Source organism: Selaginella moellendorffii, unplaced genomic scaffold (genome assembly GCF_000143415.4).
Source record: "Selaginella moellendorffii unplaced genomic scaffold, v1.0 SELMOscaffold_14, whole genome shotgun sequence".
Classification (NCBI taxonomy): Eukaryota; Viridiplantae; Streptophyta; class Lycopodiopsida; order Selaginellales; family Selaginellaceae; genus Selaginella; species Selaginella moellendorffii.
In genome coordinates, this window is record NW_003314275.1 from 102,847 (window position 1) to 115,657 (window position 12,811).

Below are 12,811 nucleotides of genomic sequence, written 5' to 3' on the forward strand. Positions count from 1 at the left end.
AAGTGTATAGGGACAGAAGCTTGTTTGCAGTTTCGTCCGCTACAATTGCTTGAAGCTGCAAAACCGGGGCGTAGGCGTCAGCAAGAGCTCCTAGTGCTACTCGTGCTTACCTGTTTCACGAGCCGAAATATGAGCTTGTCCAACGTAAACAAAACGTAGGATTGCGTTCCAATTATCGATCTGCACTCGTCTTCGTACTTGTTGTTGTCAGCAGACCCATCCAAAAGACTATACAACACCCGCACAAACCTGGAAATCATTCGTGACGATCAGCAAAAAAACAGCATAAGCAAGACACTTACTTTTCATACAAGTTTGGAGGATCGGTTTCTTTAACCAGCTTCCACTTCTGCTCGGCTGCGGCAGCGTTTGTCTTTGCGGACTGTATTCGCTCGTAGAAAGCCTGCAAAAGAATGATAAAAGAAACCAAGAAAATAGCTTGGCAAATAGATACCTGATGCAGTCTAAACAAGATGTAAAACATGTCGTTGCCATAGAACAGGCAGCTGTCCAGCGAATCCATGCAGCAAGTATAATGAGCCGCCAAAGGCTTGCAAAACATGGAGGATCTATCTGGAGCTTCCCCATCGTCTGCGTCAGCCATGCCTTCACCTTCAAAATCACTTTCAGCCTTCTCTTCATGGTCATCATCTCCCTCTTCGTCTTCATCCTCGTGATCTTCGTGCTCCTCGCGCGAAGCATCATCTGGATCGCCTGACTCGCTACCTGAGACCTCGCCAGCCTCCGATCCATTCTCGCTGTCTTCGCTTGACTTGTGAGCACTTTCGTCACCTTCGTCATCTGCTTCTGCATCCTGCTCGGCATCTCCTTCAGCTTCGTCATAATCAGCCCGCTTTGATACCAAGTCCTTTACAAGCCGGTCCTTCGACCCCTGCTCTCCTGTGAAGGTTTGCCTCGCATCCAAGTCTGGAGAAGGTGAAAGTTCACCTTCCTCCTTCTCGCCCCTCCTGTGGCGATCCTTCCTGGACTCTGGACCCTGCCGAGATTAAGTGTTAGTTACGTCAGACACAGCTAAATGAGCAACTTACATCTAGTCTTTGCGTGGTATGAGTTTCGGGCCCTGGAAGGAGAGAGCAGATAAGTCAAAGTAAAGAACAAAGGAAGAAAGTTACCGTCTATCGAAGCATCCTTCTTGGAAAAGCCGGTCTTCGAAAAGCCAAGGTGGTGGTCGGCCTTAGTGTTACTCTCTGTGACGTCCAGAATTCCCCGCTTCTTTTCACCGTGGACAGCTCTGCTGGATGCGCTGGTAAATTCATCAGCTTTCAGTGCCTGACTGGGGGCAGTGTCCGGGTTGCCACTACCAGTACTATCGCCGGAACTGGATCTCCGTTCCTTCGAAGGTTGGAGGGCAGCTTCTTCTGCATCTTCTGTACCACGGATCCTTGACGGCACGCCAAACATGGATTCCAGGAAACTTGTCCAAACACGCATGATCTTGTTGGATTGTTCCATCGAGCTGCATACCTCGTCAGCCGAGTATTTCATAATCTCAAAGAGATCGTTGTGAATGGATGGATCGGAGTATTCAAACTTCAAGTGCGGGGTTAAGAGCCTTCGGTTTCCCGTTAGTGTCGCAATAATAGAGTCGTCTTCCTTCCTCTTCCGCGCATGAACATCTTTGATCTCGCCAAAAAGCGCTGCATACACAATTACAGGATATATAGGGAATTCTACCACACAACTTTACAGGGTACCTTTTGCGCTTAAGCTCTTTCGATCCTGTTGCTTAAAGTAAAAGCTCCGGTGGTCAAGGGATTTATGATAGTTTTTGGAATAAACTTCGGCCCAGACTTTGTTCATATCAGAGCGGCACTTAGACCATTCCTCCTGCTTTTGCTTTAGTCGGCTGTGAACGACAGGCAGCACAACGGATGGACTTTTACGCATCAAATCAATGATATCGAGGCCATGGTCACCATAAATCCTTTCAATACAACGAAGATCGATAACTGGACGACAAAATAAAAAAATGGTCAGAACTTATTTCGTTAGAATAGAGCATTATTACCAGACAAGTGATCATCGATGCGAGTTTGAGATTCCATGCTGGCATCCTGAAGCTTTTCAACAATCTCTTCAACATGCTTTGCCGTGGCTACCGTTGATTCCAGCAACATATCCAGCTCAAACCTGGCACCTGCTAGTTAAAGAGTATGCACTATAAAAGTCTGAGTTTACCTGTCATCCTCACAGCGAAATAAGCTTTCTTCATACTGGTTTCTTCGCATATGTTTGAAAGAATAATCCTCGCTGCCAGATGTAACAGAGACCCAGCTATCATTGAGAACAGATTTCGCCAGCTCAGTACGGTGACTTGACAAGAGACGAGGATACTGTAAAGGTTAAGGAATGTCAAGTGTTAGCATCCACGACCACAAGTAACTTACATTCTTTGGGAGTAAACGATAGCTCGGAGTGCACCGCTCACAGCTTGATAGATCGAGTTCCGATATAGGCTTGGTCATGTATTTCTCCTTGTTGGCATGTAGGGACGACTTGTGATCTTTGGCTCGTTCCTTTTCACGGTCTCGGTCTCTCTCCCTGTCCCTGTCTCTATCCCTATCCTTCTCCTTTTCCCTTTCCTTGTCTTTGTCTTTCTCCCGCTCCTTTCCTCTATCATGATCCCTGTCTTTGTCTCTTTCGGGTTTGCTAGCCTTCAATTGGCCATCAGAGTCCATTTCTACGCGAAAGTGGTAAGAAAAAACACCACAAAAAAAAAAATGATAACATGCACTCACCGGCATTTGCGCATCGAATAACCAGTTCGTTGAAGCCGTCCAGTAGCTCCGGATACTTGCCCAAAATGTCCGAAACCTGGAGACTCGGGGGTCAGGACCAGAATGCAAACCGTCATTCAGATTCATACCAGTGACTGCAATTCCGCTCGGCTGATAATGTGCTCGTTATAAAGGTTGAGAACCTTGAGCAATCCTTGGTACGAGTCGCGATTACGGAGTTTTCCTTTCACCTTCTCAAAGAAAGCGTAATCTCTTTGCAAGCTTGCACCTGCGGAAACGAGGCAGTCAGAGGATGCAGAAACGAACCTCCAAGCCGCATGCATATATACGCCTAAAACCCATGCAACTTCCCTCGGACAGAACGCTTTTTGGCACTTTCCAATCCGCTAAAAAGACCAAAACTTACTTATGATGTCCTCCATGAAAGTAGAAGCAGTAGGCCAGAACAATCCATCCCCACCTTCTCCATTTTGAGACTGTTTGCGGATAAGTTCGTCTGCCCGACGTGCTGATTTGCGCTTGTGACGGGCTCCGTCCATGTCCGCCTCTCGATCATATTCTTCTCTCTCCTTTTCCTTGTCCCGCTCCTTTTCGGCTTTCCTGCGTTCTTTATCCGATCTTGCTGCACGATCTTGATCGCGATCCAGCAGCTTCTCTTTCTGCACAAGAATTTTCTTCTGCATGAGCCAAATAAGCTTTAACAAAGTACCTTAAACATCCTTTCAGATTGAGAAGGTTTCGCCGATGCTCCAGATTTCTCATCTTTACGAAGATGTGAGCTCGACTTTAAACTCGAGTTTGCAGATTCCGGAAGAAAGCAGGTGAATTCGTCAAGCAGATCAGGGTGATGGCCAAACAAGGAAGCAACCTGCACGTGTTGAAAATCTCGAATGTTTCAAGAATAAAAGAGGGAAAAAAAAACACAAACCTCTTGATAAACCTCAGTGATAGATTTAGATCCCTTTCGAAATTTGTTAAGAATCTCTAAAAACGCTTTGTACACTTGTTCGTTGTCTTGGAAACGATTCTGTGATCAAGCACAAAATGAACAAGAATTAAAACAAAAAGCCGCTGGAATAAAAAAAAAAAAAAGCAAAATGCAAAAACCTTGATTTTGTTGACAAAATTGATAGCCTGGTTGAACTCCACAGGCTGTTTTTTAGGAGCTTCCCTTGGCGATTCATCGAGAACGATTTCATAGCCTCTCGGCAAGAATGCATTGAAGCCAATAATCAGTTTGTTGTGGCCCTTGAAAAGCTCTTTCACTTTCCCAATGACCCCGTTAGTATCGATCCTGAAAAGCAACACCAACAAAAAAAAAAAGAAAAACCACAAGCAAAGAGAATTGAGCATTCCATTCCATATAATCTAATCTCACGTACCTCTGAGCTTTGAAGTCCTTCATAACTTCTAAAAACTCGGAGTACTTATCGTTATCGTCTTTGAATCTTTCCTTCACCGCTTTGAGGTATTGCAACGCATCGTCTGGTGTTAAACGAGGATGTTGATCCGAGCTGCGACCACCCAAACAAGAACATCGATCCAAGAAAAAAAAAAAGGAAGGAAGGAAAAAAGAAAAAGAAAAAGAAAAAACCAAAGAAGAACAGTAAGAAACTCACGGTTCTCCTCCTCCTGATGGGCGCTTGAGCTGCGGCCCCATGTTGCTCTCCTCTCGGGCACGCTTCATGCTGGATTGCTAGCGAGGAGGAGCAAATACCTGCGCTTGCGGAGCATGTTCTATGGGGCAGTTAGGGAGCGTGAGCTAGAGCGCAATGGTAGGAGAAAGAATTAATCCGCCGAGATTTGGAATGCATCCGGCCGATGGCGGCGACGCATCAAGCCCGGAAATCGATCAATCTGTGGGGGAAATGGGGGAAAGAAGCAAGGGAAAAGCGCAAGAAAAGGATCGGGGAAGCGAAGAATTGCGGCGGCGCCTCCGGAGCTGCGCGTCGCCACTGCTCCAGCGCCAGATCCAAGCCCCGGCCGGACCTAAATCCCAAGACGGACAAGAACCATCCCCCTCTTCTCTCTGCGTGTGGTGTGTGTTTTGGGAGTTTAGCGAGAAAGAGAGAGACAAGAGACCCAAAAATTCGTACTTGACAATGCCGTACTATAGTGTTACCTAGGGTTCCTTGCTCCCTCCAGGTTGTGACGTGACGAGGGAGAGGATTTCGGTGGCGATGGCACTGGCGTTTCTTCTTCTCGCCCTGGCGCTGCTCGGCATATCGATCGTCACGCGAGGTGAGAGCTCTTGGAAGTAGCTGCATTCTCTCATCTCTTGTTCTTAGGCAATGGCGCGCTAGAATCGGTGCCCGACCTGGAGAGAGCTATGTACAGAGTCATACAAGGCTCACCGTGTGTGCGTTTGTTGAGCATGCAGGGCGAATCCGGCTGTGCCAGTGAGGTTTTTTGCGAGCTCTTTTGTTCTTGTCACCAATCTGGCTGTGCTTTGAAGATCCGGGAAGAGATAAAATCGTTGCTCCATTACAGCGGCTCACGAAGCTCGAGTTCAAAACCAAAGGAGCAGTGGCGGTGCTCTTGCCATACTCTCTCTTTCACTCGTTTCTAGACAAGTAAGTAGAGATGCTCGTACTTGAACATCCATATGATGCGGAAGGAGAAATAAGTTTCTTTCTGTTTGTTCTAGGACGTTACACGATCCTTCTTTTGCAGCGCAAGTAGCAGGTGCTTTAGTAGAGTTTGCGGACAATGCGAATCGGAGTGTGAACTCAAACCCCGGTACTCTCAAATCGGAGTGTCAAATTCTCTACTCTTCTATGCTTGTTCTTACGCTTTCTTTCTTTTTCTTTTTTCTTACAAACTAGACTCAAAGTTCCCGCTGGCAGAATTCGCTCCTTACAGTAACAAGACATACCAATGGAATCCATTGGTAAGTTTGCTATGAAACCACGCGACTGCAAATATCTCACTCTTCTGTTTTAGGGGACAGATGTTCTCCAAAAACGTTACAACTTTCCAGTATATCTTCTTTCCCCAGAAAGCACCAGAGGTTTACGAGAGGTACGTTTTTAACGGAAATTTTTTGAACGACAACTACATTACGAGGTTCATGGTGCTGATTTAGATTGCAGCCGAGAACGAAGCAAGGAATGCCAAATACCCCCTCCAAGTGGCTGAATTCGATGTGGTCATGCAGGTATGCCATAATCACTCACGGATGTTGCTTACAGTACATGAGACATTCAGACCACCAAATCGGGAACGCACACGTCGGAGTCATGTCTAAAAGAAGGTTCTTGTTTGCCTCTTGGAGGGTACAGGTATCGTGTGCTTCAATTGTTTGCCGTCAAGCATCTGTTTGGTGATTTATCTGCAGCATCTTGTCGTCATTCTCTTCAATAACCTCGAAGCCAACTCTACTCGTATTGGCGGCCATGGACTCCATTTCTTTCTTTCGGGACTTCACACCAGGAGCCGATTCTCCTCTTTCTGTGCGTTTCCTTTTCTCTGGTTTCTCATTTCCTGACACTGTTGTTTGCAGGGCTTGATCTCTCTTCTTGCGGCTGTCGATGCTCTGTCAAAGGCCGACGGGATTCACAATGCCACCAAACAGGTGATAAGTTTTTTACGAGATTCGTTTTTGTTTTCTATCTTCTGCTCCGTAATAGGTGGTTTTTCTAGTATGTAATGGTGAGGCCTGGGGCTATCTTGGCAGTCGGAGATTTCTCTTTGAGCTTGAATATGGAGGGGGCTCAGCTTTCGGTTTCAACATGTCACATATTGATCAGGTCCATTTTTTTTTTCTGGTTCGTGGCAAAAGATTAGTTTATTTATTTAAACAGATTTTAGAGATCGGATCTGTGGGGCAAGCGGTGGAGAAAACATTTTACGGCCACGTTCAAGATAAGCACGTAGGTCCGCACTCAACTTCTCCTGCTTCTTTGATCTTATCCAGTAAAATTTACAGGCCTCTGCTTCGACCAAGGAGATTGTAGCTAGTCTTAAACGCTCGGCTGAAAGTGTTAACGCTCAAATCACAACTGCAAGCAGTGAAAACCCCGGGATACCTCCCTCGTCTATGATGTCATTTGTACAGAAGGTGGGCCAATTGCTTGTTTGTGCCAGCGTCTAAACAATGTTCTCCAGAGTGACTCCCTCACTGGAGTGCTTCTCGAGGAGTTCGATACTAGCTTCAAGAACAAGTTTTATCATAGTCTTTTTGATAATGCTGGTGAGTATAATGGAGCTGTACATTTAATTGTGATCGTCAACAACCTGTGTTGTCCCTCTGCAGACAATTTGAATCCCGAGTCTATTGTAGCTGCATCCTCCATCGTGGCTCGAGCTATATATCAGCTCGCGATGGGTGATAGCTCCGCTAAACTTGACTCCGTTGCTGTCAACAGTTCGCTGGTCAAGGATCTCATCAGCTGCCTTTTGACGCCAGATCCAGGAATGAATTGTCCGCTGGTGACGGGCTTTATCACGCCAGCTCAACCGGTTTCAAACCACTACGTGGGTGTTGTCACCGGAGCTCCATCTCCTACGCCTTCCGATGATCTTCTTGACGACACCACCAGATTCATCTGGAACTTTTTAGCTGATCGCACAAGGAGGCTCGACGCCGGTGAGTGTTCGAAGGACTGTAAGGGGCAGGACCAAGTCTGCGTTGGTGCGACTGGACAAGGCAGAGGTTCCTGCGTGGTCTCTACAACCAGGTCAAGTTTCTCCCGCTAAATCTATTTTGCCAAACTCGGAACTTCAAACTTGCAGGTACGTACCGGCATACTCGACTCGTTTGCGCTACAAATCTGGCAACTGGGAGCTCCTTCCCGTGGGAAGCGGCGACTTTATGGACAGCATCGATCCTGTGTGGACGGAGAGCTTTTGGAAGAGCTTGACACTGCGAGTGTACCAGCAAGAGAGGCCCTCCCTCAATGGAATGCTCCTGCTGGCTGGCTGCAGCGTTACTGTAGCGTCGGCAGTCTCCATTTTGGCAACTCGGGCGCTCTTCCGGAAGCGACTCAAGAGCGCATGAGCTGTACGTGAGCCGAGAAGGTCAAAGCTCTCCGTCCGTGGTTTAGTCCAGTGAGCTAAGCAAATTTCCTTCGTTTCCGCTGACTGACGAAGCGTGAGAGAGGTCTTTCTCGTCCCAGGTATTATGAGCAGTAGCAGCAGCAGCATCAGCGGCAGCAGCAGGAGCAGCAGCAGCAGCAGCGATGAGACGGTGGTGCCGCTGCTGAGCGGCGGCGCTGGAGCTCGTCTTTACAGCTGCGCGAATTGCCGCTCCAACGTTGCGGATCACAGCGACGTCATCTCCACTGCCTTCCAGGTTCGCTTCTACAGCTCTTCGCTTGGAGAATTGGGATTTCTCTCCATCTCACGCTCCACTGTTCCGGCAGGGACGAAATGGCCGAGCATACCTACTGGGGGGCGTGGATAATGTGGTGGTCGGCCCAAGAGAGGACAGGCACCTCATGACTGGATTGCATGCGGTGGCGGATATCTCCTGCGCACACTGCCACGAACTGCTGGGATGGAAATACGAGCGGGCCTACGAGCACTCGCAAAAATACAAGGAAGGCAAGTTCGTGCTGGAAAGATCAAAGATCATGAAGGACTGCTGGTAGAATATTTTAAATCATACACTGTCAATTACGAGAGATACCACCGCAATAAATCGAAACCGATCTTCCTCAGCTCCTCCTGCTGTTTGATTCCGAGAGACGAACCGGGTAAAAGTACGCGTGCGCCTGGAAACAAAACCAAAAGACGAAGGTTACTACTCCACGAAACCAAATCATCACTCACCATAGCCTCTCTGGCGGTCAGTCGCTCTTGGTGATCGTATCGTAGCAGCTTGTCGAGAAAATCCAGAGCCTGCTTGCGTACACAAAACACTCAATCGTCACGCTCACCGACTGGAACACTCGCTCACCTCAGGATTCACCAGGTGTTGGTTGTCGTTGTTTATGAACTTCGACCAGGGTTTTCTGCTGTGTCTGCGAGGATAGCACGTTAGGATAAACATGACAAATTTGGTAGGGAAAGAAAGAGAACAGACCTGCCGACCATGCTTTCGAAGTGAGCATCAAGCTCCAGGTGGTATTTGTTCAGATACGCATTCAGCTCGTCTGTCCCCAACACCTAAACACCACAAGCCAACGTCAAAAACAGCAACAAACAGACATTCTGGGTTTAAAACCTTGGCAATCTTCACCAGCTGATCGTGATTGTCATGGCCATAAAAGAATGGTTCTTTGCGAAATATCTGTGAAGCTTGGGGCGTTAGCAAGTACGAATGATCAGACAAAAGACTCACCATTCCAGCGAACATGCAGCCTAGGCTCCACATGTCGAGAGAGTAATCGTAGTCCTGCAGGTCCACAAGCAGCTCCGGACCTTTGAAGTATCTGACGTGAGAAGCAACAGCACACAAATGATTGGAATTGAGATCACATTCAAGCAACGCCTTTTCCACACCTTGAAGCAACGCGAACGTTGTACTCCTTTCCGGGGTGGTAGAATTCTGCCAGGCCCCAGTCGATGAGGCGCAGCTTGCGCTGCTCGTGATCAATCATCACATTGTGCGGCTTCACGTCCCTGTGCATAATTCCTTGCGAGTGGCAGTGATCGAGTGCCTGCAAAAACAAGCAACATCAAAATCCTCCCAAGTCCAATCCACATGGGGTTAAAAAACCTCACCTTGAGAAGCTCATACAGGTAGTAGCGAATATCGTAGTCCGTCAGCGTCGGGTACAAGGTCTTGAAGTCCGTGTTATTGACATACTCAAAGATTAAGCTGGGCGTCTTCGATTGTTGGTCCCGGACGATATCCAAAAGCTTGACAATATTTGGCCCACCACAGAGATTTTGGAGAATTTTGATCTCACGCTTTATCTGCAAGAGAAGGAGATAAAAGAATCTAGCCATAGCCAGCACAACAGGCTAGAGCTCAGTGGCAGTACCTTTTTCTTCTTCACGGGCTTGAGGATTTTTATGATACAATGCTCGTTGTTCACGCAATTGATGCCCTCAAACACCTCGCTGTACTTGCCTCGACCCACCTTTCGTACAACCTCATATTCTTCTTGGTCACTGCCACCCAAACAAGAAGAAGAGATCTAGATCCAACAAAAAAACGAAACAAAAGCCTCACCCCCACTCCACCGAGAGAGACTCGTAGTCCCAGTACTCCTTTGGGCGCAGCACGTTCACATCGGCGTATATCCGGGCCTTGGACATGGCGCCGGGGCCACGGATCGACTTGCCAATCTTCTGCGCCAGGGTTGCTACCGCCGACAACGAACCTCTTGACGATGCCGCTGCTACTGGCGCCGCCGCGGATCCAATGCCGCTTCTCCGGGCCAAGACGATGGCGGCGGCAGCGGCGGAGGAGACGCAGGAGGCGGCGGCGAATCGAAAGGCGCTGGCGCTGGAGCTGGACAAGCTACAAAACCCTAGGCGCGCTGAAAACATCCGACCACTAAAACCCTGATTGGAAGAGAGGATGAACTGGGGCGGAGACCTTCCGTACGGCCGTACCGCTCTAGATGCCCGTCTTGCCCGAGCGGCTCGAGGCGATTGCTCGATCGCTCCGGAGCTGCGGGGGCGCGCGCGATGTGGCCGAGGGCAAGCGGATCCACGCCGCCATCGTCGACGATGGCCTCGCGCGCAATCGCTACCTCGCCAATCACCTCGTCGGGATGTACGCCAAGTGCGGGAGCCTGGATCTCGCGCAGCGCGTCTTCGACTCGATCGAGCAGCCGGACGTCTTCTCCTGGAACGTCCTCATCACCGCCGTCGCGCGGCTGCACAGCGACGGCATCCGCGCCGCCGCCCACCTCTTCTTCGGCGACAGGATGACGAACAGGAACGTTGTGTCGTGGAATTCCATGCTCACCGCAAATGCCCAAACTGGGCAAATCTACCCCACGCTGGAGTTCTTCCACCGGATGCCGCAGTGGGACGTGGTCTCCTGGAACACCATCGTCGTCACTTTCTCCGAGGCTGATCTAGTCGACGAATCCAAGCGGATGTTCGATCGAATGCCCGCGCGCGACGAGGTGAGCTGGAACGGGATGCTCCAGTGCTATGCCCGGATAGGGCATCTGGAGATGGCAGCGCGGGTATTTGCCGTGATGCCGCACGTAAGCGTCATCGCGTCCACCGCCATGGCGCACGCCTATGCATCGCAGGGCGATTTGGATCGCGCCCAAGCCGTGTTCCACGACATGCCCGACAAGAGCGTGGTGTCATGGACGATGATGATCCACGCGCTGGCCGTCCGGGGCGAGCTCTACCGCGCTCTCGCCCTCTTCCACGACATGCCGCACAGGAACATCGTCTCCTGGGCGACCATGGTCCAGGCGATGGTGGACAGCGGCTACACCACCCAGGCTCTGGCGTGCTTCGCGCGGATGCCGCAGCTCAATGTGGTGGCGTGCACCGCGGTGATCGCCGCTCACGCCCAGCACGGCGACATCCACAGCGCCAAGCAGCTCTTCGATTCCCTGCCCGAGAGGGATGGCGTGGCGGTAGTCACCATGCTCGCCTCCTTCTCCCTCCATGGCTATGTCGACCAGGCAAAGGAGATGTTCGATGGCATGGCGAAGAGAAACATCATTGCCTGGACTGCCATGCTCGCCGCCAGCTCCCGCCGCGGCGATCCGCGCCAGGCCGAGCTCGTCTTTCATGTCATGCCGCAGTGGAACATGATCTCCTGGAACGCGCTCGTCGCCGCCTTCGCGCACAACGGCCATCTCGACGCCGCCAAGGCCATGTTTGACAAGCTCCCCGATCGAAACCTCATGTCGTGGAACGCCATGATCGCCGCCTACTCGCAGTATGGACGCTGCCGCGACGCGCTGCTCTTCTTCCGCTGCATGAACTGCGACGGCGGCGGCCAGCCCAACGCCATCACCTTCAGCAGCGTCTTGACGGCGTGCAGCCATGCCGGGCTCCTCCGCGAGAGCTGGCGGCACTTCACGTCCATGGTGGGCGACTTTGGGATCCAGCCGGTGAGGGAGCACTACTGCTGCATCGTGGACGTGCTCGGGCGATCCGGGGAGCTCAGCGATGCCGAGGACTTGATCCATAACATGCCGTTTCTCCCCACCGACATCACCTGGAGGACGTTCCTCAGCGCGTGCCGGACTCACCGCCAGGCCAGCGACGTCAAGGTGGCGGCCGAGAACATCGTGGAGATCGATCCCAGCAACGACGCCGCCTATCTCACGCTCGCAAACAGCTATGCCGCTGGTGCTACCGCTACCACTTCCACGGAAGAACCCGAAGAACAAGACGAGGAAACCAACTTAGATACTCGATTGAAACCAAAGAAGAATACAGACAACACGATTCATCTCCATGGCTAGCATGGAAGCTAGCCACAAATCTCTCCGAGAAGCTTGCGAGCAAGCTTATTCATCGCGCTGGTTTCACGCGTTGGTCTTGTTGTGGAGGTAGCCACTGACGTTGGATCCAACCTCGCGGGCCTTCTCGGTGACTTGCGACGCCGTGTCCACAATGCGGTTCTTGGCAGCGTCCACCTGGTTAGCACCCACGGGGCGGCGTCCCTTGACATACTTGTACAGCCACGCCACCATCGCCACCACCGCGAGGAAGGAGACGAGACACCCAAGCACGACTGCGGCGGCGATGGCCAGCGGCACCAGCACCGGGCTAAACAAGATGAGCAGCGGCGATGCCACCAAGAGCGCCACCATGGTTCCTCCCACCGCCGTCGTCCCCGCCACCATCACCGTCACGATCCCAGCAAGAACTCCGCCGATTCGAAGCACGCGGCTCGACTCGGGAGACTTCTGCTTCAAGCGCTGAGCCACATTGGTGTTGGACGCTCCATCGATCATCCTGCTCGCCATGGCCGACTCGAAAAGCCAATCACCCACGATCGATCGAACCGACGGAAGAAACTCCTCCCTCCCAAACTTCAAACTCTCGGACGAAGGAGAGAGACGAAGACTAACACCACGATCGCTGATTGATTGCCGACTCTCTTTTTATAAAGCCAGGTCGAGCGCCACGTGGTAGAAGACTGCCAGGCTGGAGATTCCCCTGCGTGGCAGATC

General features: G+C 50.8%; 6 protein-coding genes across 6 annotated transcripts in view; 3 read left to right on the plus strand and 3 right to left on the minus strand.

Moving 5' to 3' along the window:
• Window positions 1-4,798, minus strand: part of LOC9631981 (paired amphipathic helix protein Sin3-like 2) — a 5,720-nt gene extending 922 nt beyond the window's left edge. The window contains exons 1-18 of the mRNA XM_024675333.1: window positions 4,379-4,798; window positions 4,142-4,273; window positions 3,867-4,053; window positions 3,688-3,786; window positions 3,469-3,627; window positions 3,166-3,418; window positions 2,888-3,027; window positions 2,760-2,835; window positions 2,409-2,701; window positions 2,200-2,354; window positions 2,030-2,151; window positions 1,716-1,970; window positions 1,134-1,658; window positions 1,050-1,081; window positions 455-997; window positions 303-403; window positions 111-249; window positions 5-55 (exon numbers count right to left, since the gene is read on the minus strand). Of these exons, the coding sequence (XP_024531101.1) occupies window positions 5-55; window positions 111-249; window positions 303-403; window positions 455-997; window positions 1,050-1,081; window positions 1,134-1,658; window positions 1,716-1,970; window positions 2,030-2,151; window positions 2,200-2,354; window positions 2,409-2,701; window positions 2,760-2,835; window positions 2,888-3,027; window positions 3,166-3,418; window positions 3,469-3,627; window positions 3,688-3,786; window positions 3,867-4,053; window positions 4,142-4,273; window positions 4,379-4,446 (3,330 nt within the window). The 5' untranslated portion in view covers window positions 4,447-4,798. The remainder of the gene's footprint in view (window positions 1-4; window positions 56-110; window positions 250-302; window positions 404-454; window positions 998-1,049; window positions 1,082-1,133; window positions 1,659-1,715; window positions 1,971-2,029; window positions 2,152-2,199; window positions 2,355-2,408; window positions 2,702-2,759; window positions 2,836-2,887; window positions 3,028-3,165; window positions 3,419-3,468; window positions 3,628-3,687; window positions 3,787-3,866; window positions 4,054-4,141; window positions 4,274-4,378) is intronic.
• An 82-nt stretch (window positions 4,799-4,880) lies between these two features.
• LOC9631982 (nicastrin) lies at window positions 4,881-7,839 on the plus strand. Its single transcript, XM_024675265.1, has 16 exons — window positions 4,881-5,000; window positions 5,048-5,158; window positions 5,215-5,332; window positions 5,407-5,498; window positions 5,585-5,649; window positions 5,703-5,780; window positions 5,845-5,916; window positions 5,967-6,040; window positions 6,097-6,211; window positions 6,262-6,333; window positions 6,389-6,508; window positions 6,563-6,631; window positions 6,688-6,819; window positions 6,867-6,951; window positions 7,015-7,438; window positions 7,494-7,839. Exons 1-16 carry the CDS (start codon window positions 4,940-4,942, stop codon window positions 7,756-7,758), a joined length of 1,953 nt encoding a protein of 650 aa, XP_024531033.1. The 5' UTR covers window positions 4,881-4,939; the 3' UTR covers window positions 7,759-7,839.
• Window positions 7,840-7,863: 24 nt separating this feature from the next.
• Window positions 7,864-8,422, plus strand: LOC9646410 (protein yippee-like At4g27745). The gene is made up of 2 exons (XM_002970117.2): window positions 7,864-8,052; window positions 8,123-8,422. The coding sequence occupies exons 1-2, from the start codon at window positions 7,882-7,884 to the stop codon at window positions 8,348-8,350; spliced, it is 399 nt and encodes a 132-aa protein (XP_002970163.1). The 5' UTR covers window positions 7,864-7,881; the 3' UTR covers window positions 8,351-8,422.
• LOC9646411 (casein kinase II subunit alpha-2) lies at window positions 8,329-10,225 on the minus strand. Its single transcript, XM_002970367.2, has 10 exons — window positions 9,880-10,225; window positions 9,689-9,818; window positions 9,426-9,620; window positions 9,204-9,361; window positions 9,043-9,133; window positions 8,926-8,991; window positions 8,785-8,867; window positions 8,659-8,722; window positions 8,532-8,600; window positions 8,329-8,473 (listed from the first exon to the last, which is right to left on the minus strand). The coding sequence occupies exons 1-10, from the start codon at window positions 10,197-10,199 to the stop codon at window positions 8,417-8,419; spliced, it is 1,233 nt and encodes a 410-aa protein (XP_002970413.2). The 5' UTR covers window positions 10,200-10,225; the 3' UTR covers window positions 8,329-8,416.
• Window positions 10,226-10,273: 48 nt separating this feature from the next.
• On the plus strand, window positions 10,274-12,097 carry LOC112346404 (pentatricopeptide repeat-containing protein At4g02750-like). The gene has a single exon (XM_024675334.1). It carries the CDS (start codon window positions 10,274-10,276, stop codon window positions 12,095-12,097), a length of 1,824 nt encoding a protein of 607 aa, XP_024531102.1.
• LOC9646412 (oleosin 1) lies at window positions 12,029-12,811 on the minus strand. Its single transcript, XM_002970368.2, has one exon. The coding sequence runs from the start codon at window positions 12,602-12,604 to the stop codon at window positions 12,161-12,163; it is 444 nt and encodes a 147-aa protein (XP_002970414.2). The 5' UTR covers window positions 12,605-12,811; the 3' UTR covers window positions 12,029-12,160.

Bases quoted from the DNA above. Each gene is read 5' to 3' on its own strand.
- LOC112346404 (XM_024675334.1), top strand. From the start codon at position 10,274: ATGCCCGTCTTGCCCGAGCGGCTCGAGGCGATTGCTCGATCGCTCCGG.
- LOC9646410 (XM_002970117.2), top strand. From the start codon at position 7,882: ATGAGCAGTAGCAGCAGCAGCATCAGCGGCAGCAGCAGGAGCAGCAGC. The intron at 8,053-8,122 runs GTTCGCTTCTAC...CTGTTCCGGCAG, and splicing joins TCATCTCCACTGCCTTCCAG to GGACGAAATGGCCGAGCATA.
- LOC9646411 (XM_002970367.2), bottom strand. From the start codon at position 10,199: ATGTTTTCAGCGCGCCTAGGGTTTTGTAGCTTGTCCAGCTCCAGCGCC. The intron at 8,868-8,925 runs GTTTTAAACCCA...TGTGGTGTTTAG, and splicing joins AGCTGGTGAAGATTGCCAAG to GTGTTGGGGACAGACGAGCT. The intron at 8,601-8,658 runs GTGAGCGAGTGT...GTACGCAAGCAG, and splicing joins AACACCTGGTGAATCCTGAG to GCTCTGGATTTTCTCGACAA.
- LOC9646412 (XM_002970368.2), bottom strand. From the start codon at position 12,604: ATGGCGAGCAGGATGATCGATGGAGCGTCCAACACCAATGTGGCTCAG.
- LOC9631982 (XM_024675265.1), top strand. From the start codon at position 4,940: ATGGCACTGGCGTTTCTTCTTCTCGCCCTGGCGCTGCTCGGCATATCG. The intron at 5,650-5,702 runs GTAAGTTTGCTA...CTTCTGTTTTAG, and splicing joins CATACCAATGGAATCCATTG to GGGACAGATGTTCTCCAAAA. The intron at 7,439-7,493 runs GTCAAGTTTCTC...TCAAACTTGCAG, and splicing joins TGCGTGGTCTCTACAACCAG to GTACGTACCGGCATACTCGA.